The sequence below is a fragment of the Cygnus olor genome, chromosome Z, assembly GCF_009769625.2.
Source record: "Cygnus olor isolate bCygOlo1 chromosome Z, bCygOlo1.pri.v2, whole genome shotgun sequence".
NCBI lineage: Eukaryota > Metazoa > Chordata > Aves > Anseriformes > Anatidae > Cygnus > Cygnus olor.
Genome location: NC_049198.1, coordinates 50447670 through 50472787, shown reverse-complemented (window position 1 = coordinate 50472787; position 25118 = coordinate 50447670). Strand labels below are relative to the sequence as shown.

Here is a 25118-nt window from a genome sequence, read left to right as displayed (position 1 = left end):
GCCTTTGCCTTGCCATTTAGGAGGCCACTGCAATAAATCAATGTTCTGCTGGGTAAGAACTCTTCCAATTTCTAATCTAGAGATATCCATGACAACTTCAGACCAATGTGTGCTTTACTTTTGGGCTAAGTCACTCTGTCATGCTAGATTATTCGTAAATAGCCAGAGATGTGTAGTTTCTGTGCACTGTGGATATTTCACCTTTATATTCAAGCTAGCCCTTTCGGGCTCCCTTGGTAATTATAGTCCTTACTTGGAAATGTAAACTGAAAACGGACAATGAAGAATGCAGAGAATATAAATGCATCTGTCTTTCACTTCGCGGCTGTCCTGTCATTTTGTTCTAGTTTAGTGCATTGTGAGCAACGTGACGTGACTTACGATTCCAGGCAGAAAGGGATCACCAGAAGATGCTCGGAGTTGACTTTGTCAGCTCGGAAGACAAAATAGGAAAAGATGCGTCGAGCAGCACTGACCTTAACATTCACACATAGTTAAAGCATTCATCTGGGCATTAGAGGAAGCATTTAATATTTCTTCCTAAGTACAACTCCCACTCCTCACCATCGCTTTGTTTAGTCCTTTCATAAAAGAAATACTAATCCAGGAGCATGTACTGGAAACAAAAACTTCCAGTGCTTTGAAGTAACCAGGATGGCCAATCCACAGGAACAGCAAAGAAGAAGCTTGACTTCCCATAGCATAACGTGGAAAAGAAAGCAATCTCAAGTGCCAGAGGTCTTGCTGTTCATCTAAAAGTAACAAGCTGAGTTTCTAGGAGGAAGAAAAATGCAAAGAAACAATCATCTCAAGATGGTCAAACATTCAGAGATCTTGGTAAGAAAAAATATCTTCCCTACTATCGTTTCCAAATACAAGCTCCCAGCCCTGTTGTGTAGCTTCCCTGTGCCCTACCTGCTCTTAGAGACATCCTGTTAATTTGCCCTGTAACCCATTCAGCAGACAGCCTCCTACATTTCCACACTGAGCCACATCCAATGCAGGAAGAGCAAACACAAAGTTGTTTGCTTTCTGTGTATTGTGCAGTCTGTTTCCCTTCACTTAGCCACTGTTTCTTACCCACTCCCACCTCTTCTTTCTGTGCTTCCCCTTTTCTTTAGTGTCCCGCTTTTCTGTCTGTCATGGATCCTTGCTTCCTCCCATTCACTACGCCAGCAGCAATTCCCAACCTTGACAGTGCTCCCAAACGAACTGTCTTGTAAAAATGCTGAGGTCAACTCCCAATCGTTTCTGAATAGCTGATCGCTGCAGCCTCCCTCTACCAACCCATCTGCTGGCAAAACCATTTTTAATCAGTTAATTCTCTTCTTGGCGTCTCTTCACAGCTAAGCGGTGGTAACTTCACAGTCCTGTAACAGCCCATAGGTAAGGCCACCTCTTGCAGAGCTGCAAGGAGAGAGATGCTCCAGCTGTCCTCACACTGGACTAGTGTGCATGCCCAAACCATGCAGCCTGCTCAAGGTTTCTGTGATAAATAAGGAGTGTTTACTGTACATTTGTGTCGGGCCACACTGGTTTCTGCTCTGGCAGAGGTACGCTGGTCCAGGCTGTGTTTCTGTCTCTCTCCAGCTCAGGAAACTTTGAAGCCACTGACTGCCAGAGGTCAGCAACGTGCACTGGGAAAAGCGTTGTGCCAGCTAGTGGGTGCATATCTTCCCTGAGCAGGGCTGCAGACCCACCAGAGGCTGCTGTGAGCTGGTAGTGCCACCTTCATGTTCTTATGCATAAGAAATAAAAGTAAGGGCTCCAATAAAAAACATTCAGCTGCAGAAGATGAAATACATTTGGTTTATTTCTTTCTAAAGTTTGTACATATACATATATCATTATACATATGTGAGATCCTTCACTAGGGTTGCTTGAGTTCAATTACATAAAAATTATTGGGAAGCTTGCAGGCTCTCTGTTGCCCGTAAGCAACATTTATTCCAACTTATAAAAACACAGAGGAACAGAGTAATAGTCAGGAACATGGACACAAGAGAGAAGTCTACTTTATATCTCACAGTTTCAATACATCAAAGGCAAATTATTTGTCTGTATACCGTAGGCTTACTTTATCAGCAATGATAAAATAGAGGAAAATATTTATATACAGTCACCTCAAGTGAAAAATAAAGCAATGTAAACTTAAATTCCAAAATATTATTTTAAATGATATAACAATATCCCCAAAAGTCCTTCTTCCAAGGGGAAGAGGACTGATTAAGTGCCTTCATTTATCAGGAAATGATCATTCTAGTACCAGTTACATGAAGCAGAATAAGGGAGGGCATCCTGTGGTACCTGTAGAAAAGAGTGACAACTCTGCTTCAGGAAAGCATCTCTGTGTACGCAAGTATTTGTTTGAGTCCTTATGGACATCAGCAGCACGTGGAAACACCTCCCATGAACCAGGGTTTGATTTAAGTCGGCACAGCTCTGACTCTGACCACCGAGAAGCAATATGCTTTTCTGACCGTGCATGCACCCGGGGACAGGAAGGAGCGCCCTGGTGGTAGGACAGCCTCAGACATGAGACAATTACCACACCAAGAGTCAGAGCAGCAAGTTTCATGCTGCTGGAAAAGACTTAGTGATTACCTCAATGCTGCTTCAGAGCAGACCAAGAAGTTACCACAAAGCAGTGAGACCGGGACCGCGTCTCTAGTGTGTTGCATGAAAAACACTCCAGTGAGTCAGTGACGAGAATAAACTGAGTTCAAGGTTATTAGGAAGAAGGTTCCTACACTTGGCAAAAGGGACAGGAGGCTGCCCAGAGGAAAAGTCTTGCAAGGACTGCTGTTGGGCCCAGTAAGGTTAAGTCTGCACAGAAGAGATCCACAGGGTGTGTGTACACGCGTGTGCAAAATGGTTTTTGCACTGCTGCTGCCAGGGGCTACTATTCCCATAGGGGTACCACACAACAGTAACTGAAAATTCAGTGCTCTTTCTCAACCTAAGGGAAAACAACACTGCATCATCTCGGGCGGAGGGCAAGTGCCAGTTCCTAACTGCAACTCTGAACACAACAGTGCTGACCCTCATCTTCCCACTTTATCACCAAGGGAGGCAGGTAACCCAAGGGAGAAGCTCAGCGCCTGAAAAAGGATTACAAGACCACAACTGACCCAACGTAAGGTGATGGGGATGTCCCTCTTCATCTCACCCTGAGCTAAAGTCCACTTGCGTCTCAGTCTTCCAAGATGTGATCACTCTGGCCAGGGTCCAGTGAAGCACACAGCCTTGACTTCACTGAGGTTGCTCAAGTGCTTCAAGTTACCTGCAACCTTAAGCATTTTATGACTCCAGGTAAGAATTCCATCTTTAGGCTTTGCTCCCCCTTTCCTGGGATAATGCAGATAGTGCTAGTGTTGCACTAACTAGATAGAGCATAATAGGAAAACCCACTGGGCTTCCTCATCCCTTTACTTAGCACACCAACTTGTTAAAAGGTCGTTTAAACCTCACAAGGGAAACCTCCGGGAGGCAAACGAGACGCCCTATAGAGATATTCGTCCTGCTGCTCTTCTTTTCCACTCTGATGAGCCAAACATTCTTCTGGAAATCTGTGCAGTTGCAGAAAGAAACCCTCACTACTGCTGTACGGCTGTATCTGCAGGAGACATCACAGGCACCTGTCCTGCTTGGACACTTTTGGACATGATGTCCCCTTGCTGAATTTTCACAGAGCGAGGTCAACATTTTCAGAAGTAAAGCTGTATATTAGATCCCCAGAGTGATTTTCAGAAGAATCAGGCATGGATGCTCGTGGAGCAGGCATCAGCTGACACCACCAGGGAGACAGCCCAGTGTCGAGCTAGCAGAAAATACCACCCAGTGATCCTCGCTTAGACTCTCAGACACGTGCCTTTGCTTTCAACATGCAGAACAACAGGCAGCCCCTGGTGGACAACACACGGAGATCAAGGCAGCTCAAGGGATACCCTAAATCTGCAAAAGCTCTGATGACTGTTTAACCTAATTTGAGAACTAGAACAACAAGCATCCTAACAAAGTTTGCAGCTGTTTAAGTGCTTCGACAAAAATAAGCTTCAGAAAAGAATAGCAGGCTTTGGAGTGCTGAGCCACAGAAGCCATACTATACCTATGAAACACATACACACATCTATAGGCATCACTTAAACACGTTCACCAAGTACTGTAAGCCTCAGATTGTACCTCACGCAGAGAGTATTGATTTTAAAGTTTTCAAACTGCCAAAAAACTCTGTTCTTTTAGCCAAGGTTTTATCCTAGCCTCAAATAAGAGGACATAGTTGTCATGAATATGTACACACAAAACAAGAAACAACAACAAAAAAAGACCCATCCCTGTTCTCATCCTACAGTTTTTCAGAACTCAACAGCACTGAGCATGAGGTTTTCACAAGTGTGTAAGTGACTTCAGACTTTCACCATCGATAGCATTTGCCTGGTGAAGTGACAGACTGGGTACCGCAGACCGCCCTATTCCCAGCAAGAGGCTCCAGGGAGTCAGAGGACTTTATGTCAAACACATCTCCATAGCAGTTGGCTAGCTGCTACAAAGGATATTCATTCGGCACAAGGCAAAGCTGAAACCTTCCTTGCTTGCTTGAACAAAAGCTATCTTGTTGTGTTGGTTTAGTTTAGGTGAATTACACACAGGACCGTCACTGCAAAGTGACTGCTAATTGCAAAGGTTTATGTCAGAGAAAAGTCGTGCCCTTGTAATTTGTAGCACTTTTAGCACATGCACTGCTAAGTGATGTACTTCTCCTCAGTCCAAATAAACCTCAGGCCTGTACCCTAGCTGATTCCTGGCACAGACGTAACAGCAGATGCCATGGTAGGTCCCTCATTGTTTAAAAATTTATAACTTTTACAGAATACTTCACTGCTCAAAGGGGGATGACAGAAGCTCTGCGGGCTGACCTATATTTGCTCCTTTTGACCATGGCAGCAAAGTCAGGTCAACTGTGCAGCCTTTGGGAAAGCTGTTGCTTGCGCTTGTTAAGGAAGTGCTCTCATAAATAATTAACCTAAAGCCTCAGTGCAGCTCACACAACAAATGAGCAAGGTACCTCCACTCAGGCAGGGCTGAGCTGGCCTCCTTTCACTGCTCAGCTGGATGTTGCCAACGGGAGAGCCGACTTTCACAGAAGGCCTCCAGACACAGCTCCCCAGGACCACCTCTCCTCCTTGCTTGAATTTAAACGAGCCTCTTCACACTGAGGCCGTGACACCCCTGGATGAGGGTGCTGCAGTCGCAAGGGAGAGAAGCAGCTGGCGACACAGATCGGGGCTAGTTCCCTAAGCAGCAGAGCGTACGTGGAAAAGGAAGCTGGCATTTCTAATTTCCCCCAGCACTGAGGGCAATGATGGAGAACGCTATTGCCCAGGTCCCAGAAGGTGACCAGACATGGAGGGTGGCACTGGCTTTCCGAGTGTCTTCTTATGGTATCACTGGCCGTATGGGAGATGGCCCCATGCACTGGTGCTCAGCTTGGGGAATGTAGCTTCTCTGGAGGCTGACAAAGCCTCTTCTTGCCGGAGCAAATGCTCAGAAACTCCAAGTAAAGCAGTTCACTGTACTACACTTATGCTGCTGGGAGAGATCACAGAGAGAGGAGAGGAGAGGCCAGGCATACTGCGTGAGCATGCACTAAAAATACCCTCCATAAAGCACAAGCTGGCAACCAGCTCTTTCAAAGAAATTTCTGAGACAGCTTCTTTGGCTTGCCCCCCTCGGCAGCCTAGGCAGCTGACACCAGGACACAAGCTGAGGAGCTTCAGTCATGCTCTGGGGAGACTGGTGAAACGTGGACTGCAGAATTGCCCTCTCAGAGCAGACATGACACCCCAGAGCTCGGGGAGAGCCACACTGGGTAAAGTTCGAACAAGCAGCAACCTGTGAGACTGCTGCAGATAAGGTGTTTATACTGCCTATGCCTCTGCAAAAGCAGATGGTGTTTCTGGATACCATCTCTCTGTGCTTGGGGGGCACTGATTGAAAATGGCATCTTTTTTTTTTTTTTCTCCTTTTTTTACACAGCTCCCTGAAAGGTTGCAAAATGTATGATCTGATTTGGAAAGTACCCAAATCCTTGCAAAACAGCGTGTCAAAGTTTCCCCACAGCACAGCACAGGCTGCCTCTGCCTCTGAGATTTTTGGAAAGGAGACTAGGAATGTCACAAGTGTCTGGTCTGAGTGTGGGAGGAGGACCTTGCATCCATGCAGCACAACACACAAGGATCACAGAAGTCTGAAACTCTGTCTCACACTTCCCAGCTATAACCGTGGCTGGAAATACAAGCTACAAACGAGCAGAATGAGAAAGCTGTTCAAAAGGTTATCCATTCAACACAGTACTGCCTCGGAGCAGGTTTTCTCAAGGCAAGATGGGACAGTCAAATTTTCTGGATTTCTGCAAGCATGGAAGGAAAGAGACCTGTTACACAGAAGCAGCTGAGGTGCTAAGATGACAGACAGGAGCAGCTTGACAGAAAAGGAGGAGGAGCTGTCAGACTAACTGCGATAAGGCCAAAATTGATTTAGGGATGGAGAATGCAGACATGGGTAAGCTGTAAGCTGTCTGCAGAGAAAAGCCTTCCCCGCTTTCAAGAAGAACACTGCAGTGCAATCCCTCCAGAAAGGCAGTGATAATCCTGCCACCTCTGACTTTCTCCACTGCCGCAACAACCTCCTCACCAAAGAGATGCTCTAACCAAGTGGGAACCCAGCCCCACTCGGGTGAGACAAAAAAGCCTGATGGTTTCTAGGCAGAAGAACAACCGGCCTATTATGGGAAGGCACTGGAGCTGTGAAAAGTCACCCATCAATCCAGGTCACAAGGGGCCTCTGGAGGTCAGCTAGCTCAAACTGCTGCTTAGAGCAGGGCTCTGCTGCACACCGTGCTCCAGAAGAGCCCCTGAAGTTGGACAGGCTGCACCCTGGGAGCAGGCAGGATCAAAGAGAAAGCACCTAAGGGATGAGCTGTTACAGCCCTTAGAAAGCTTCTGGTAACCATTTACAAGTGGCTGGCTATAGATGAAAAAGTGTCTGAGTCGGAGTCACAGATGAACAGCGTTCCCCCACAGCTCCGCTACGTTAATCACCCGGCTGGCTGACTTATCTCTCTACATCAATTAAAGACACAACATAAATACTGGATTAAAAAGCTGCAGTCATGTTCACTGGTCCGTGCATGATTTATCTGCAAGACGCATACAAACACACAGCCAGCCCAGAGATTTTCTTTCACGATGCTGCTGAACAAAAATCCCAGCATCCTACCGGCTTACGAAGGAGAGCGCAGTTTTGGCATTGGGAGAGTATCTCACCTGCTTTGGTTGCTGAGCGGAGGGAGGGAAGGCATCTTTGTGCTTCTCCCTCCCCTCCCTGCTGTCATGTCCAGACCCTCCTGCCGCTCCTCCTTCAGCTGGGAGAGGAGTCCACACAGAAGGTGAGCAATCAGCAGTGCTTCGGAGCAGGACGGGTCTCTCCTGGCCCAGCCCAGCTCCCCTCCTCGCATCCCCCCTCTCAAGACGTGGGGGCAGAGCTTCTGCCTGAGCAGAGGCTTCCAGGTGCCAGGCTGCAGCAGGGAGGATGACAAGGAAGGGCGATACCTCCCCAGCAGCACCAACGCAAAGGCTGGCTTGGGGGCTGCATGCTCACACACACACTTGCAGTGGCCTGCCAGCTGCAGCTGAGCGAGCAGGCACTGCAAGATCTTATCACTGAGCATCCAGACACAGCTCTGCCTGGGCTGAAGGTGTCCCAAAACAAGCCTCAGGTAACTCCTGCTCACGTTTAGCATCCCCAGAAAGCCACAGGCTGCTCAGATGATACCAAGATCGGGTGCACGGTGGGGACAGCCAGGCATGCAGGGGTCCAGGGGAGGGCTGGAAATCAGCAGAGTATCCTTACACGCTGCAACGGGAGCTCCTGAGTCACTGAGGTCAAACACTGATCTCTAATAAAGGCAAACATTCGGCAAAGAAAGGCAGGGCACTGGGTACCATGCAAAGCCATCTGGCCAGACTCTCCGTGGCGCCACCCAACAAGATGCACCGCTGACACCCCTGGAGAATCTGCACCCACCCTTTACAATAGCATCGGGGAAAAAAAAAAAAAAAAACAAATGACAGTACTGCTCAGCAGATGATCCTGTTCCTAAGGGAGTCCAGGAGGCTTAGGCATTCACGACAGGATCTCCTTTTTCTCTTGGCCTCTGAAATGTGCATATTCACATGGGTGCCTGGGATGCCTAGAATTTGTAAAGCAATGGAGCAAAATGACATTAATTAAAACTTGAGCAGAACCTGACATTCTCAGTAAACTAATCTGCACGCCTCAACAGTCTCACCGAGGGTGCTCCAAGTTCAACAAATGTTTAATTGCTAAAAAATGCAGTGAAAAATTGCATTTGCTAAGCACAGATGAGACTTAAAAATTATACCCCAATCCATTTGCAAGTACACCTGGTAATGGAGAATAAATAACAAAAACTGAAAAAAAATCATTTTTGCAGCTTACTTTTTGACTTTTCCTGTTATTTCAAATCATCTCCTCTGCAGTGACTTTGAAAAGGAATTAACCAGTTTCTGTGTCAAAGCTGGGAAATGCATTTCACAGGAATTTTTTTTTTTTTTGAGTTCAGCAATTTAACTCCAGTCTACAGCAGCAGAGCGTTTTAAAAGCTGAGAAAAAAGTTAAATGTCACCTCTTCGCCTTTTAAAGCACTGCACTCAATATCACAAGAGGTTTGCTGGGTGTGTTCCAGGATGCCTCTGAAAAGCTCATCCAGACAACCCCGCCCTGACATCCAAGCAAGGCCCATTTACACATCTGCACCTTTTCTTTTTTTTTTTTTGTTTCTGCTGCATGCTTTCTGTGAAATGCCGTTATCTAAGACTGGACAAGTTTTCTTCTCAAATATGCACTCGGCATTCCCCATGTGTCTTTTTCCCTCCCAGTATAACCTCTCTCTTCTGATTGTTTGTTTAAAACCACCAGAGTACGATGAACAGCTGCAGGGATCTCCTGGCTCTGTTTCCCCTCCACGAGCTGTTTATCTACCACACACAATTAATTCAAACAATCCCCTCCGATAAGCACTGCCATGCACCTGTCTGCACGGAGTCTCCCAGTGCAGCATGCCCCAGTAAAAGAAGGCATCTCTCTCCTTCAGCAGGAGGACTGAAGGCTTGCTCCACCAAAACCACACGCAACTTCTAAAGCCGCAGCGCTTAGTAAGCGCTGACAGTTTCTGTTCAGATCTCTGCAGTTTTTAGGGTTAGGTGCTGGCCTCCTGACTCCAAGTGGCAGATGCCAAACGCATGTGCGTGTGTCCCATCACCACGCGCGGAATCAGTCCCATCCGATTCTGTTGCCGGGCTGCAACTGCAAGGATCGATTCGCTTCAACACCTCCTGGCATCTGAGTGCACGACATCTTTGTTACAGCCCGTGGTGAGCACAACATCGGGAGAGACGTTGCATGGTGGTCCTCAGCGGGGGAGGCAAGTCACGCGGTGCCTGTTCGGGTCCCTCTGTCTTTGATTGCTCCCTTTTCTGCCCACTGAGCTGGCAGTTCAATAAGCTAGACTAATTGACTTGGACCCTTTGGGAAGTCTGGCAGAGCACAAATCCCGTCAGATGGTAATTTTTTTTTGATGTGTGGCCCTATCAGGCTGGAAATACCAGCACATTTCTAAACAGTCCTTGCATTGATCTGGACATTTCTCTACACATTAAGAATTACTTCTATCAGGACGGCTACCCTGCACCAGGCCCAACAAAAATAATAGCAACAAACGTTTTTCAGTTGGCCCTGAACACCACCTCTCAAGGTGCTTTGTGAGAAAAGCCAGAATGCTTATACTATGCTGCAAAGGGGATGGGTGAGGCAAAGAGGGAGAGACCTGTCCGAGCTCACACAGCAGGCCAGTGTCAAATCAGAGATTAAAACTGAGCGTGGAAAGTACCAGGTGAGCCAGTGTTCTCTGCAGTGCCAAGCTGCCCCAAGTTGAGAGGGGCTGGGAAACAGAAAAACGATCTCTGCGTCATCTTTGTACTCCCCTGACCCCTGTGACTCAAGACTGCCAAACACCCCAAGGATCTGCGGACCAAGCACGGCTTTGAGGTATGGAAAGCTCTGCCCGTGGTGGCCTCTCCCTGGCCTCTGCCTCCCTCTGAAAGCCTGAAGTGGGACATGCTGGAGCTGCAGGGCAGGCTGGCTCCCCGCAGGTGGAGGATAGGATCTGCCAAAGCTGAGGCAGCCCTGTGCTGGCCTCCAGGCGTGGAGGAGCCAGGATGGCATCAAACCCTGGCCCAGAGCAACGACACGTCTATACCATTCTCCAGTCTGCACCAGCCTCTTCCACCTCTATACGAACTAAAGCAGAAAAACAAGTAGCTGAGGAGAATCCCTTTCTGAAGAGAAAAGGCAAAGTGCACTGTCACTATCAGAGAAATTGCATACATCTGCACATACCAACAAGGGAACTCCTGGAAAGGGGAGCATCGGGGGACAACGTATCATAAGGCTCTATATAGCAGCTAAGTGAAGAGTGTATAGTTAAAAACTACACAGAGGCCCTTTGTCTTTAAAACACAATGCTAGTGGCTGACACCCGCAGCAGCCACCTCTGCAACCCAGGTTCATCCCAACCGGGTAACTCCTCATCTCCCTGACCACAGAGACACGACAGGTTTGGATACCCCCCAGCCTGCTAACTCGGGAGAAGACTTTTTGCTTGGAAAGAAGCAAACAAATGATTCCAATGCTGTCATCCCAGCATTGCCAGAGATTTCCAGGTTGCATTCCTTTGCCTTTGTGGGTCCAGGGTCAACGTAGTAACAATAAGCAACAGCGACTATTTACCGTAGCACCCACTGCTAATTGCCAGTACCAACACGCTCTGCGTCGTCAGGAAACCAATGTTCCCAGCACCCTAGATTCTATCCAGCCTTCTGCAGCTGCCCGTTTGCACAAATTTCTCACAGCTACAGCTCACATTCACAACACCGCAGCATTTGTCCAGTTACTTTTCCCACCCACCACGTAAATAAAGTGACAAGTGACTTGAGAGATGAAAGCCACGTGCCGATGGGAGGAGATAAATGGGGAAGAGACAGAATATACGTCACAGCGCTCTACCCCTCCCCCAGCTCCTTTAAAAACAGAACACAAAAAAGTCCCGATGCTTCAATTGCTAAATGATAAATTAACAAAGCAAAGCAAAGCAGGAGCAAAGACATCTCCCACAATCTGCACAGAAACAGCAAAATATACAATAGAAAATGTCACTAACACCCCATTCAGGCAGATGCACTTAATTTTGTGAATGACAGGTTATTAAATGGAAAAATTTTGACCACCGGTACTTTGCTGCATGGCTGTTCCCCTAGCTATCACTTCCACCCTAAGTGACCTTCTGCTTAATGCTGGGTGTTTCTGGCCTGTAGTCCTTCCTCTCCGAGACATTGCGTTTCACCTTGGCACTAACTGGAGACTCCTGATTGAGCGACGGACTCGAGTGGGATTTCTTCAATCCTGGTGCGTCGTTCTCGCCTCCGCTCAGCAGCTCCTTCACCCCTTCTTTCAGGAGGCCAACGTAAATCTCATAGCGATTTTTCTGGGAAATGAAAAGAAAGGCCCGAATCAGTCTAGGAGAAATTCTGCAGAAGCATTTGAGAGACCGTCTAGGTAACATAATGGTTTCAACGGGCCTTGAAAGCTAGGAGTCTAATATGGATGTGAACAATGGTGGCTAATGTAAATTACACTGTGCAAAAAGGATTTCAGTCAGGCTGTGCCTAGGGATGCTGTGCAATTTAAGGCACTCAGTTCTGCAGCACACAAATCCCAGTGCTCTGCTGAATGGTGGCTCTCGCCTAGCGGGAGTGCATGGTGATTTCTGAGTAACAACACCAAGCAAGAGCTTGCTGACCTTAGTCATGCTGAGTCACCTCCTATGCTCACATATATTGAGACATTACGTGCCTGAAGAAAGCATGGAGTTAATGTGCAGCAAAATGGACTAAGGGACAACAAGAATCATGCTCTGGATGGCTACATCTCCCCCCTGCAACCCTCCATTCCCATCAGCGGGTCCTGCTTTTCTGAATTCAGCCCAAGGGGTAGAAACCAAAGCAGGGTCCTTTTAATCTCAAACTGTTCCAGCTCAGCCACCGCTGAGCCCTTGAGAAGATGCCACGCTTTGAGAAGGAGAAGCAGATGAGAGGGATGTGAGAGCAGCAGGGAATATTCATTCCCCTGACAGGACAGCTAATGATGAATGATAAAGGGTGCTCTCTGTCCAGACGTTTTCATTTTCTTCACTTTACCATGCCCCATTCCTGCTTGCTCCAGTTCCTTCTCTGGAGTGGAGCTTTCCTGTTCCAATGGGAAGACTTTGCTCTATTGTGTCACGGTAACACCTTTCCGCACAGAACATCTCAGCAAACAACAAATTGAAAGTAGATTAACAAAAGAGCACCACGGGGCCTCAAAACCATTACCTGGAGCAGGAGGTGTTGGGAACAGAGCAACCCACCCCTTGGCATTTGTTCAATAACCCGACCGTGACATAACCACTAAAGACATAATGCAGGCATTGTAATGAAGGTGATCTCAGTAGGATAGGGGCCGGCGAAATGAAGTATAAATATTTCCACTGAAAACAGCTGCCAAACTGTTATGTTCCTGACTAAGCAAAAAGTGCTTAGCGAAAATTCTTCCAATTTGTAATAAAATAAAAAATACCAGGTAATAATACTTATTTACAGGCAAAAAAAAATAAAATCTTTGCAACTACTTTGAAGAGTAGAATATAAAGCAAAAAAAAAGAAAATGTGATTGTGTTTCCAAAGAGTCCTTTGAATAAACAAAACCACATAGAGGAGGATCATAAAAGAATACACCTAAAAAAATAAAAAAAGCATTCTTATCAATTCCGTATTTGGAGCTCCAGAGACAAAGACAGTAAGCAGGTAAGATGTGTCATTCAATATGAAAGGAAATGGAGAAACAGCAAGCAGAAATCTGACAATGCACTGGGCTGATGAATGATTCATCACACAACGAATGGGCCGCCACTGCAAAAAAAAAAAAAAGAAGCCAAGACAGTGCTCTAACCCCGGTATCAGCATAATATTCATCAAGGGAGAGGAGAACATTACTGCCATATGGAATTTTAGTTGTTGTTGGTCCAGTAAACACCACTGGGGTCACAAGACCTGGCAATAAGAACAGAAATCCAGGACCAGTTTCTTCCCTGCACTTCTGTCAGTGGCCATTTTACCATGGACTCTGTGGGCTCATGATTTCTGTCTTAAATAAGCAATGCACCTGAAAGTTTCTCAATTGATTTCAGCTGCAAACTTGCTCTTTTAATGGTCTGACATTTGAAGCTATGTATTCAATTTGGTGGGAATTTTTCCTTAAAAGAAAGCAATCTGAAAAATTCTGTCAAGAAAATAAGACAGATTAAAAATGTTCTAAAGCTTTTGCAATTTGAAGACAATGTATGTACTGTACATATTTCTGAAGACTGAATGTATGTAACGAAGATGAGATGAGACAGCCATCCATCAGATTTCTGACTTCACCTCTCACTGACGGTGCTTGAAACATCTCTCGCTCATAACTTTGCCATTCTGAGCAATCATAACCTGGAGTAGCACTTTTTCAGACAACAAACAAAGAGGAAACATTCTTTGCTTGGTTTTTACAAGCAAAAGCACCAGCAAGGAAAAATGATCAAGGACACACCCCTGAGCAAGGACCAGGCAACTCCTTGTTCACCTCCCCTCACAAGGAAATGCCATCTCTTGTATTACATCAGGAATAAGAACTCAGGTGGTTGAATGAAAAGAAATTACAAGAGCCTACTGAAAAGGAATCTTGCTTCTTCCTCCCTAATGGGACTATGCTGCTTCCTTTGGAACTAACAGGTCCTTTTTGCTGTGCTTGGGGATGTACGAGTCTGGACCTTTGTACACTGATGAAAGGTCTGGCCTGCAGGTTCTGCTTGAAAGAGACAAGTACAAAATACTGCCTCACCTGCCTCTTGTCCTTTTGCTGTAACCTCATGCAGCAAAGTCCATCACCAGTTCCTGACTGACTTTGTCACTTTGTTCTGAAGGAAAGGTGTGGAAATCCCAAAACTGGTGGAAAGTTTCCATTCAGGATTTTTGTATAGCTCGTTTTTTTTTTTTCTCTCCAAACTGCTGAACTGATACTTGAACATGGTCTGTGAAATCTGTGCCAAGTGTGAAGGTAATTCAGCACTGCACAGCTGCACCTTGAATCACTGTCTCACACCCAGCTGAAGTTGGTACCACCGTTTACCTGCTTAGACAGGCATTCTTGCAGTGCTGGTCACAGATTTGAACCATGCAGTTTGACTGCTGTTCAAGGGTCTCACTAGGGGAGAAGATATCTTTTGTTTCCTGTGCTATACTGGTTCTGCTTTGTACTGAGGAATCTGAGACATAATTCTCTAAATAAAATTGACAGAAAACACAAAACGAACACACACACACACACAACAACCTCTTTCTCTATCAGTCCTTCCAAACCATCAGACACTATAGCCTATGTTTCATCCTAACTCATCGTGCTTCCAGGAGTGATAGAAAATAAACTTTGAGTCAAGGGCCCAAACCCAAGAAACTCTTTTGCTCTCCTAAATTGCACAGCACCCCTATGGAGGGTAAGTGTGTGGCTTAAATGTGCACACCTGAGTGCTGTGTTCAAAACTGACTATGCCATTGATCACAACCCTTTGATCACTGCTGTTCAACCAGCTATCACATTGGTCAGGCACAATTTCACCTTCATAAATCCATACTGATTATTGCTAGTCACCTTCTTGTCTGTAATGCTTTTGGAAAAGATTTCCAGGAGAATTTGCTCTACCACCTATTACCTGGATGGGGAAGAATCTAGCCACCCTGTAGTTCCCTGTACCTCGCCCTTGCTGAAGATAGGAATTTATTTTCCTCCATTCCTCAGGAATCTCCCCTGATCACCAGGACCTTTCAAAGGCAAACAAGAATGGCCTGCCAATGACATTATCCAACTCCCTCAGAGCTCCACTCATGGGCGCGACCCATCAGATCCCATGGATGTGTGCGTATCCAGCTTAAACTATTGCCTGACTTTATCCTCATCCCCCAAGGGTATAAGTCTTGCTCCAGATTTTCCCATTGGGCTCATGGTCTTGCAATTGCTGAAGGCTAGTCTTACCAGTAGAGACCTACACAAAGACGACATTGACTACCTTGGCCTTTCCCTGTCCTTTGTGACCAGGTCCCCCTACTTCATCACAGGCTCCAGCTAGGACACATTTTCCCTGTTTGTTCTGCTGCTAATGTACCCGTTGAAACCTTTCTTCGTGACCTTCACACCTTCTGACAAATTCAACTTCACTTGGGCTTTGACTTCCTTAAACTCAACCTCACGTGCTTGGACAGTACCTCTATATTCCTCCTATGTCATTTGCCACTGCTTCCACTTCTGTACATTTTTATGGTTGATTTTTTTTTCAGGAGCTCCCTGTTGATCCATGAAGGCTTTCTGCCACTTCTGCTTGGTTTCTGGCTCATCAGGGTAGAGCATTCCTGAGCTTGAAGGAGATGATACTTGAAAACTGACCAGCTCTCCTAGAGCCCTCTTTCCCCCAAAGCTATATCCCATAGGATTCTTCCAAGCAGTTCCCTGAACACGCCAAAGTCAGCTCTCCTGAAGTTCACAGCTGTGACCCTACTCTTTAATCTGACATCTCCTTACAGGACCCTGAAGTCCACATCTCATAGTCACTTGCTGCCATGGTTGTCCCTGACTTTCATATGCCCAACCACTGCTTCCTTACTCATAAATAAGAGGTCCGGCGAAGTGCCTTTCCTTGTCTGCTCCTCGACCACCTGTGTTAAGAGGTTGTTGTTGCTCTCCAGAAACCTCCTGGATTGCTTGCACTCTGCTGTGTTGTCTCTCCAGCAGATATCATGGTGGTTGAAATTGCCCAGGAGACCAGGGCCTGCAAACACAAGGCTTCTTCCAGAAATTTGAAATGGCCTACCAGACAACCAACACAATATCACCGGTCTTGGTGTGCACACTAATCTTGACCCACACGATCTCAGCTGGCTCGTTACCCTTCCCTGCGCAAAGCTTCATGTGATCCTGCTGCTCACCCACATAAAGTGTGACTCCCCCTCCACTCCATCCATGTCTGTCCTTCCTAAAAAGCCTGTATCCATTCATGGCAGCACTCATGTTGTGTGAACTATCCAATCAAATATCTGTGGTCCCAATGAGATTGTAGCCTGCAACTGCACACAGATCTCTAATTTATTCTGTTCATTTCCCATGCTGTATGCATTAGTGCACTGGCACTTCAGAGGCATCTAGCTGTACTGATTTCTCAAAAAGGGTATGGGAGCTTTCCCTATAATGTTGTCCTGTGGGCACTTCCTTAATTATGTACTATGTGTGAGATGAACCTGCTTTAGCCCTGTTTTGTTGATTATGAAGTTTTTCTTCTTCACATCATTGTGTACCCTTCGCTTACCAGCCCTTTCCACCACCTCCTCATTTGACTGTTTATCAGATCATTTCATATATGTGGGATGTGGAAAATCAAACTGGCCAACTGTGCTCCCATTACAAAACATCAGGAACACATCTCAAGCTCACCATATGCAACAACAGCAGCCCAGAGCTACAGCAAAATCAAACTCAAAACAAGGGGCTACAACCTTCCTCTGCAACAGCAAAAGTACACAGCCAGTCAACCCAGGAGCAAAAAGAGGCCCTCCAAAACAATAATAATACATATAATACATGGTGAGAGGCTTACTTCAGCTCTGAAGGCTTGTGTTACCTCCACCATCTCTTTTGGTGGTCCCCTGACTTCTTACCTGGATGGAGTTTCACTAAGCCACAGCCTTAGTCAGAACTGTTCGTATGTCTGGGGAATACAGGAGAGAGCTCTGAGCTTTTCAGTCCACTAAAATACACACCCTTTGCCCGAGATAGAGAAGAGAATATCAGTTACAGCCTGAACGAAAACCAGGAGCCACAGAAGTCCCTGCTCCAGGACTCCTCTACTCCACTGTCAAATTGGTATGCTCATTCCCATGAAGAATTCTCTCCTTCCAGGCAGAAGGCAGCTGTCTCTGTCAGCAGTTGATTAAGGGACCTTTCTCTCTGCAAACACAGCCAATAAACTTTAATCTCTTGGAACCTCTATGGATCATAACAGAAAATACCTTTGCTCTTTCTTCAGTATGCGGATATTCCTTGTAAGGCAGTGCCTGCCTTAAGATCCTTTCAGATCCAAGGCAACAATGACTTGCAGTTCTGTGGGAAAACGCTCAAAGGTGCAGCCATGAAAAGCACCAGCCATCTGCTGGGCTGCCCAACCCTTCCCACATAGTCCTACGATGTGACAGACGCAGTAAAAGATAAAAGCTGCTGTCAGAATCTCAGAACAATGTCCCCGTACAGCTGCCTAAATTGCATCAGTCACTCCTATGATCTTTAATTCTACCCTTCACCTGCTCATCCTGATGTCTAGCTCACTGGTAGACAACACAAATAGCTCTCAAGAGGCACGCCTATAACATAAGTTTTAGAAGAGCTATTCCTTCAGAACATACAAGATATGCAAGATAATCATTATGATCTGCATTACTCCACAATGCAGTAACTCCAGGTAACGACTGGAGTCCCACCACAGCGCACAACATGTAGTCCTACAACATATGACAAGCTTTTCAGGCAGGAACTGTCTCGTCTTCGAAGAGATAAAACAGGCAGGGACAGAGGGTCATGTTTTTCCATTTTATAGATAAGGAGTTAAGCCCACAGCCAAATTCACAGGATGTCTTTATCAAAAGAAAGAACCACATCCCAACTTCTGGGATTGCTGTGACATATCTGTCAAAAAAGAATATCCTCCTCGGTGGGTAAAGGTGAAAAATGAAGAACTCCTGGATTGTATCACAAATATGAGACCAGCTCCATCCACACCTAAAAAGTAAAAGTAATAATGTTTCCCATACATACCTCAAACTCCAGATAGTGGTCTTTCAGTTTGTAATCATCTACTTCCTTTCCTTTCAGCTTCTTGTCAGGAGGATAAGAGCGATGTTCAGCAAGCTCAGTGGAGATCTGCTTCAGCTTAGCTTCATGGGATTTCAGCTGTTCATCCTTCAGAAACACATGAGGCACATAAATTACAGAATATAAAATATTCTATAAGCAAAGGAAAGTAAAGAGAGATCCTTGTACAATAACAAGTAATTTCTTTCTTTCTTTCTCTCTTTCCCTTAACTGATTTTAATTAGATTGATCAGGACTGTTTTCCCAATCCCCTGTCCCCAGTAGCTCTCTCAAAGGCATCCAAGCAAAGTGGCCAACTTTGCAGAAAAACTCAGCAGTGAGCAGATGCCACTGGGAAGGATAGCAAACCTGTCATCTCTTGCCTTGCTGAGAGCAACGGAAGCAGCTTGCTGTAGAGCATTACTGACAACATGACACTTCTGCTCTAATACATTTTTGGCAAATTAATTAAGGCTGTTAATACAGAGTCAGACCGAGGGCAGAACGAGACACGCAGAGACCCTGCCTCAGGTCTTTGCAATATAAAAGTAGCTCCTTACAGGACAGAGAGGACAGGGTCCTCACTTCCATTTCTATACTACCAAATGCTCTCCAGTCTGTGTTTTCCATTTGTTCAGAACAATGCAATGAATCCAGGAAAGGAAGGGTTGTCCTCTCCTAAAAAGGTATCTCATTTTGCTAAGCTGCTACCAGCTTTTTTCCCACTGTGCAGTTGGAGAGAGCGAGGAGCTGCTACTCCCTCTTTCTAGGCAATTTCCTTTATCATAATCCCAGGCCCACTCACTTCCTCCAGTCCATCTGTCAGCTAACCTTCCATCAGCTCAGAAGGTTTCCAGCTCCTGCTGCATGGCCTTCTGGCCATCTCTAGGCTTGGATCTAAAATTATGTTTGATTTAGGTAAGTCCAAAATATAGACACAATCATGCAAACCTCAATGACTTAGGCAGAGTCAAAACAGCAGGTAGCACCCAGCTCAGATAACAAATATTTACCTAGCCTCAGAAGAGGGGACTGCTGCCAGTAGCTGTCCCCCAGTGGTGTGGATGTGCAGCTTGCAGCTTCAAGCCTCTATCAGACATGTCTGCAGCGCACTGAGTCACACCAAGGACTGAGCCTTTTAGCTCACTGAATTAGAGCTGCAGAAAAGAGCAGAAAGGGGAAAACTTCTACAGAGGACAACAGCTGATTCCCAGCTAATCTTGTGTTTCACCTTTCTTTTTGCAAGAGGACCATAGAAGGAAATATGTGGGATAATTTGCCTCCGCCTATACATGGGTGGGCTCGAACTGATCTCTATTGACTGCCAAAAATCCTTGTTGCTGTTAGTAACTACCCTGGATCTGCTGTTTTTTCTTTAAGTATCCAATCACTTCTTGCTTCATGCTAAATTGCTGGTCTCAGTGACATCCTGTTGCAGTGAGTTCTCCAGTATGATGACAGGAGGTCTTTGAGAAGCCATTAATTTGGCACTTGTAATTTCCAGGGCAGCAGCCCTTTGGTGTTTTTGTGTGTGCATGCACGCCCTCAGAAAGAAGGCAAACAAAGCTACGAGATCCTTTCTACGCTGGTTGTTCCTTTACATATAGTTTTGTCACATCCCTCTGGACTAACCAAGATCAGAGACTGAAAGCAAACTTGTTACAATGATCTTGTGCAACCTGTCATGTCCACCCTCTCTCCCTTGCCCATGTTATGTTCTCAAGGCATCCTGACTTTTGTCTGACTGTGAAAAAGCCCCCTGAAGAAGTACTGTGCATCATGATTCAGTCCACGAAATCCTAAACAGCAACCAGAGGGATTTGACAATTCATATTTTTTGGTCTGCCAAATGAGAAGCAGCCTGCTGGCAGCTTTTCCGCACTGACAGATAAAAGCAGACATGTTTCTGCTTGTCTTTGAATTTATCTGCTTTGAACACTTAACATTCTTCCGCCTTTAGCTAAAACAGCTTATCTTATTTCACTTTTTCTGTCTCCTCTTCTTCAACATGCAAACCACAGGGCTATATTCTATTTTTTCCCTTTCCAGATTAAACAGAAACAGTGAGACTAGGAAACAATGTGCTAAATGGAACAATCACACAGAACAATGATGAGTAAAAAGGCTTTTTTTGGTGACTGGGGGTAAATTATTGAAACCCCATAACAGTATATAAAAAGTATATATGAGTAAAAGGACAAGTTATTATTATCCTGTATGAGACATGTTTTAAACTTTAACCCAGAATAGAAGATAGAAAGTCGGTCACCACATCACAAGGAAAACGGCTATTGCCACAGAGAGGGAAAAAGCAGGGGCGACATAAAAACACCCTCTTAGGGAAATGCAGATTATGAGATAATGGTTTCTAAGGAGTGTTGCTAAGCTATGAAGATGGCGAAGATGCATTTAAGAAGCAATCCAGCATGAGGAGATGACTAAAAGTTACAGGATTTTATTTGTAAAATTATATACCTAGGACTGGGATCTATCCCCTCTGCCATTCTGTCAATCTGATTGACACAATCAATAGTGGGTTCCTGTCAATGCAGGAGGAACAGCAGGCATTCATCACATCGGAGTACACAGAGCTATAGGTGCAAGCACCAGGCACAGCCAGTTTGAAAACAGCAGAAGCAGGTGTTTGTTCATGCAAGAAGTAATAGATGTGTGAAACTCCCTGCCACAGGTTGTTGCGGAAAATAAAAGGTTATATGATCACAAGGGAAAACCATGGATGCTCATGTAAGAGACAGTTGATAAATAGACATAAAAGAAGAAATCCCTCAGCTGATAAGGATTGGAGTCCGGAAAAGTATTATAGGAAAAATATAATTCATGTTTAACTGATGAAATCAGCTTTCGCCCTTTATCACCCCAATAACCCAAACACCCAGGAATATATCCATTTCTTCTGAAACAAGTGGCAATAAACTCTCAAATTCATAAAATCACCAGTCTGACAGTATTTGAAATGTACTCTGCAGAGCTATACCCTTGGGATAAAAATCCTATATCTAGTACTAGGTATAGTAGTGGTTGTTTCTTTCCTTTGGAAATATAAAAGAATTATACTCAAGTCTTCTCCTTCTCTCCCCCTACTTAAAATCTTGGCTCAGGAAATGAGCAGAGATTTACCCTGCTAGCAGATGTCCATGCAAGCCTATTTATCCTACAAATACCAGCATTGACAGGAACAAAACAAAGTTAAGAACCACCCTCCAGGCCCCAGCCAGTCAGAGAAATCTCCATCACCTACCCTCCATATAAAAACAGCTCACCTGAGATAGCTTCGTTGTGGTAGCTGGCAGGAGTGGGCGACTGAACTTCTTCTGAGAGCCAATTGCTGCTGGAAATGGTGGTGCAGAGAAGACAGCAGCCACACAGTTAATCTTGTTGATCCAGGCCTGCATTTCTTCTTGGCTCCTGGGGAAGAAACACATACTGAGAACCTGTTGACTCAGCCTCCTCTCCATCTTCCCTACCCCTTCAATGGCACTTTTAAAGTGAGAACATGAACAAGTTTTAGTCTGATGAGTCTTTTGGCTCTTGTGAGCAGTTAGCGTCCATAACTCACCCTAACGTGCATCTTTTCCTAATCCAAACCAAGTGACACAGGAAACAGAGGCAGAGAATGCCCTAATTCAGATGTGTGTCCTAAGGTCTTAGTTGTTCTGTACCCAGCAGATCTCTAGGAGGTTTCATGTGTATCTCAGTAGAAATAGGCTAATGTAGAAAACTGATGCACAGGTTTTTAATGCCAGAAGCAAAAGGCAGGTCATCTGTTCTGTCTGGATATCACAGCCTGAAGAACTTAATCAAATTAATCTTGTAATAAGTAGTAACTTTGTTTCTGACCAAAGTGTATCTTCTAGAAAGACATCCGGCTGGGTCCTGATGACATCAGGAGCCAGAATCCAAGACTGCCTTCGGTCATTTGTTAAAATGATTAATCACCCTGACTGTTAAAAGTTTGTGCCTTGTTTCCAAATTGAATTTCCTGCAGCTTCAGCTTCCAGCTGCTGCATCTTGTTATTCCTTTCTCAGCTAGATTAAAAAGGTTCTTAAAACCTGATCTTTCTTTCTCATGAACTACTTGTGCACTTTAATCAAATCACTACTTAATCTTATTTCTGATCAAATAAACAGATTGAACCTCTTAAGCCTCTGCTTTAACTTGTCCAGGCATGAATTTATCCCTTCTAAAGAACCGCTTTCTTTCCTGAACTATTGGCACAAATCAAAAGAGAGCACTTACTGGGCTTGGAAAAGCAGGACCCTCCAATCTGCTGTTTTAAGCTTGAGGACATTGGGTTTCTTCTCATAGTCTGTTGCCTTGGATGCCAGCGCATGATGCACGCTAACTGCATTCTTCAGATCTTCCTCCGACAAAGCCTTTTCTGGCTTGTACTCATCCTACAGGAATTAACAAGATAAAAAATGGCATCTTATTTCTCCATGTGCTACTCCTCTTTCCTTAACCTAAGAAAAAACCTTGTTGCATAGTCATGAGAAGTACTGAAGTATGTGAACTGAATGCAGTATGACTTGAGCACTTGCAGTTCCCACTGCTTTTTAAATCTCCTTTTTTGTTTTTGGGTGTCTTTTTTTTTTTGGCCTCTTTGTAAGGGAGAGAAGTAGTTCTACTACCTGCCCGACAGAAAAGAGGTGAACAAGGAATATTTGATTATCACAGTAGCTATGGACTATTTGTCTTCACTTCAGGAATCCTTCATGGACAGTCCTCCAACTCCACTACTCAGCTGCTAGTTCCTGCTTGAGTTCTTAGCTCCCACTACTCAATTTTTATTTTTCTCAATTATCTTTGTACTTCTTTCTAGATAGGCCCTCAACAGCACAGAAGCCTTCCTATCAATCTCCACAAAGTAAATATAGCAACATCATCTAAATCTCGCTTTTGCTATGATACCAAGGAGGCATAGTGCTAGCAGTGACTGGTCTGCCAATGCACTGACAGTCTTACGACCCAGCACCATCACATCTTCTTTGCACATCATCTTCGATCTGTACCCATCTGCAGCCTTTATTGCAGAAACAAAAAGGAACCATCCTGGGTGACCGGTCAGCTCCCAGTTACATCACATTACGCAGTCTCTTTGGAAGCACAGAGCTGTATGTCCTGCAGGAGGGGACAGCTTCTCTGGGCAGGGTCTGCAAGTGACAACCACAGTATGGTCCTGACACGACAACGGTACCACTCCTAATAGCAAGTATCGAAAACAGGGACACAAACTCCTCTACGTTGCCGTTATCAGCCTGGAAGCAGTCTTTGATCTCCTGAGCAACAGGAGCTGGGTGAGTGCACAACCATGGTGTAGCCACAATTTCAGTTTAAGGCCCACCTGACTATAAATGGTTTTCTGAATATAAGGAAAGCCAGCAGCTTTTTTAAGGAAAAAAATCACTTATCAGCAATGCTGCACCTGTAAAAATAATCACAAAGTTTATTAGGGAGAGGCCAAAGCAGCCTGCAACTGACTCTACTGCTCTCCTTTGATGTATCACAGAAATCAGTCTCATCTGAAACACCCACCAAGGGAGTGGGTATGATGGCTGCAACACTCAACAGTAATTCCCTGCAGGTGTCATAATTATTGATCCCTTCACTTGAACACAAGAGTGATGAGGCCAGGTTTAGCACACAACAGACTGCAGAACACAAAACATGCGCAGGGCCAAAATTAACTTTAACACCCAGAGAGGTACTCATCCTGTGGAAGAGCTGTTTAACATGCATGAATTGATTCAGAGGGCTTATCTGGTGGTACACAGACAGAGGCTGCAATTAGGCCACTGCTAAGGGCATCTGTGCTCTCACCAGTGAGAAACTGCATTTGCCAAGGCCTCTCCAGGATGTGTTTCAGGGGATGGGGGTCACCAGCCATGGTGACCACCACTTCCCAGAACGGAGGGCAAAGTATCCTGCTGCTCTGTGATCTTCTCATCCTCCCCTGCAGAGGTCCAGCTAGTGCCAGACCACAACATGATGCTTGGACATTTTGCCAACACACCAAGGAAAAGGCAGCTTATCAGCAATATCATCACAACAACCACTCCACTGAGGGCCAGACAAGGGCACCACCCACCACAGATCTGTGGCAGGACTAATGGAAAGGCACCGTTCTACAGATGGCCAAAGCACAGCCTTCAATCTTATCGCCTGTGACAAATTAGGTTTTCAAGGTATGGTAGAGAGCTAAGCCAAATACCTCTCCTCTCTCATAGATGGGTCCCAGCAAGTTGTGGAGGGATCTTCAGATCATGATGTACTTTGCCTGCTTCCATTCAGGGCACACCCTAAACCTTCTTCATGGAAAATTTGGGAAAGTCCCTAGCCAAAGGGCAAGAACTGCAGGAAGCTGTCCAACACCTGGCCCAGCCCTATCTTGAAGATGAAGGAAGCAAACCCCGAGGCCAAGCCCCCTACATCATGGGTACAAAAGCTGATTTATTTGGTAGTAGCTTTGGGGTAAATGACTGGCTTCCCTATCCAGGGGCACTGACAAAATTCAAGGCCAGGAAGTGAACTTAGATCCCAAAAGCATGATGTTCTGGCTTTCCTCAAATAACTGCTGTGAGACATTGACAGCTATTGCCTTGCTTGGTGCCTCCCAGCCTTCTCTGTGAGATGAATTCAATGATCACAACTTGCTCTGGTGCCTAAACCTGTTCCAGAACAACTCCACATTTGGGCAGCCCCAGAAGCAATCCTGACTCAAACCCCTCCTTATCAAGGGAAAGAGTCCATGATAATCCTTGCTAATCCTCCTGGATCAGCTGGCTGCCGTCTACCTTGACAGCTGGGGCTCTGCCAGGTTCCCCAAAAGCACTGATCAGCATACCGGAAATGTCTCCAAGTAGTTGGCCAGCCTCAGAGAAAGTTGGAGGGATGCGAATGCGCTGTCAAAATTCCTCCCCTAAGGCCTTCAACTCTTCTTAACTGCCAGGGAATGCTAAGGGCGCAGGAACATCCGTATCTCATATGCCATCAAGGACAG

At 45.5% G+C, this 25118-nt stretch overlaps 1 protein-coding gene across 5 annotated transcripts in view; it reads right to left on the bottom strand.

Moving 5' to 3' along the window:
• Positions 1 to 1795: 1795 nt before the first annotated feature.
• Positions 1796 to 25118, bottom strand: part of PSD3 (pleckstrin and Sec7 domain containing 3) — a 113221-nt gene continuing 89898 nt past the window's right edge. For 4 of the 5 annotated variants that reach the window (XM_040540103.1, XM_040540100.1, XM_040540101.1 and 1 more), the window contains 4 exons: positions 22358 to 22515; positions 21381 to 21525; positions 18064 to 18207; positions 1796 to 11623 (listed from right to left, as the gene is read on the bottom strand). In XM_040540103.1, coding sequence (XP_040396037.1) covers positions 11411 to 11623; positions 18064 to 18207; positions 21381 to 21525; positions 22358 to 22515 — 660 coding nt within the window. In that variant the 3' untranslated portion in view covers positions 1796 to 11410. The remainder of the gene's footprint in view (positions 11624 to 18063; positions 18208 to 21380; positions 21526 to 22357; positions 22516 to 25118) is intronic. The other variant, XM_040540102.1, reaches the window with a different exon arrangement.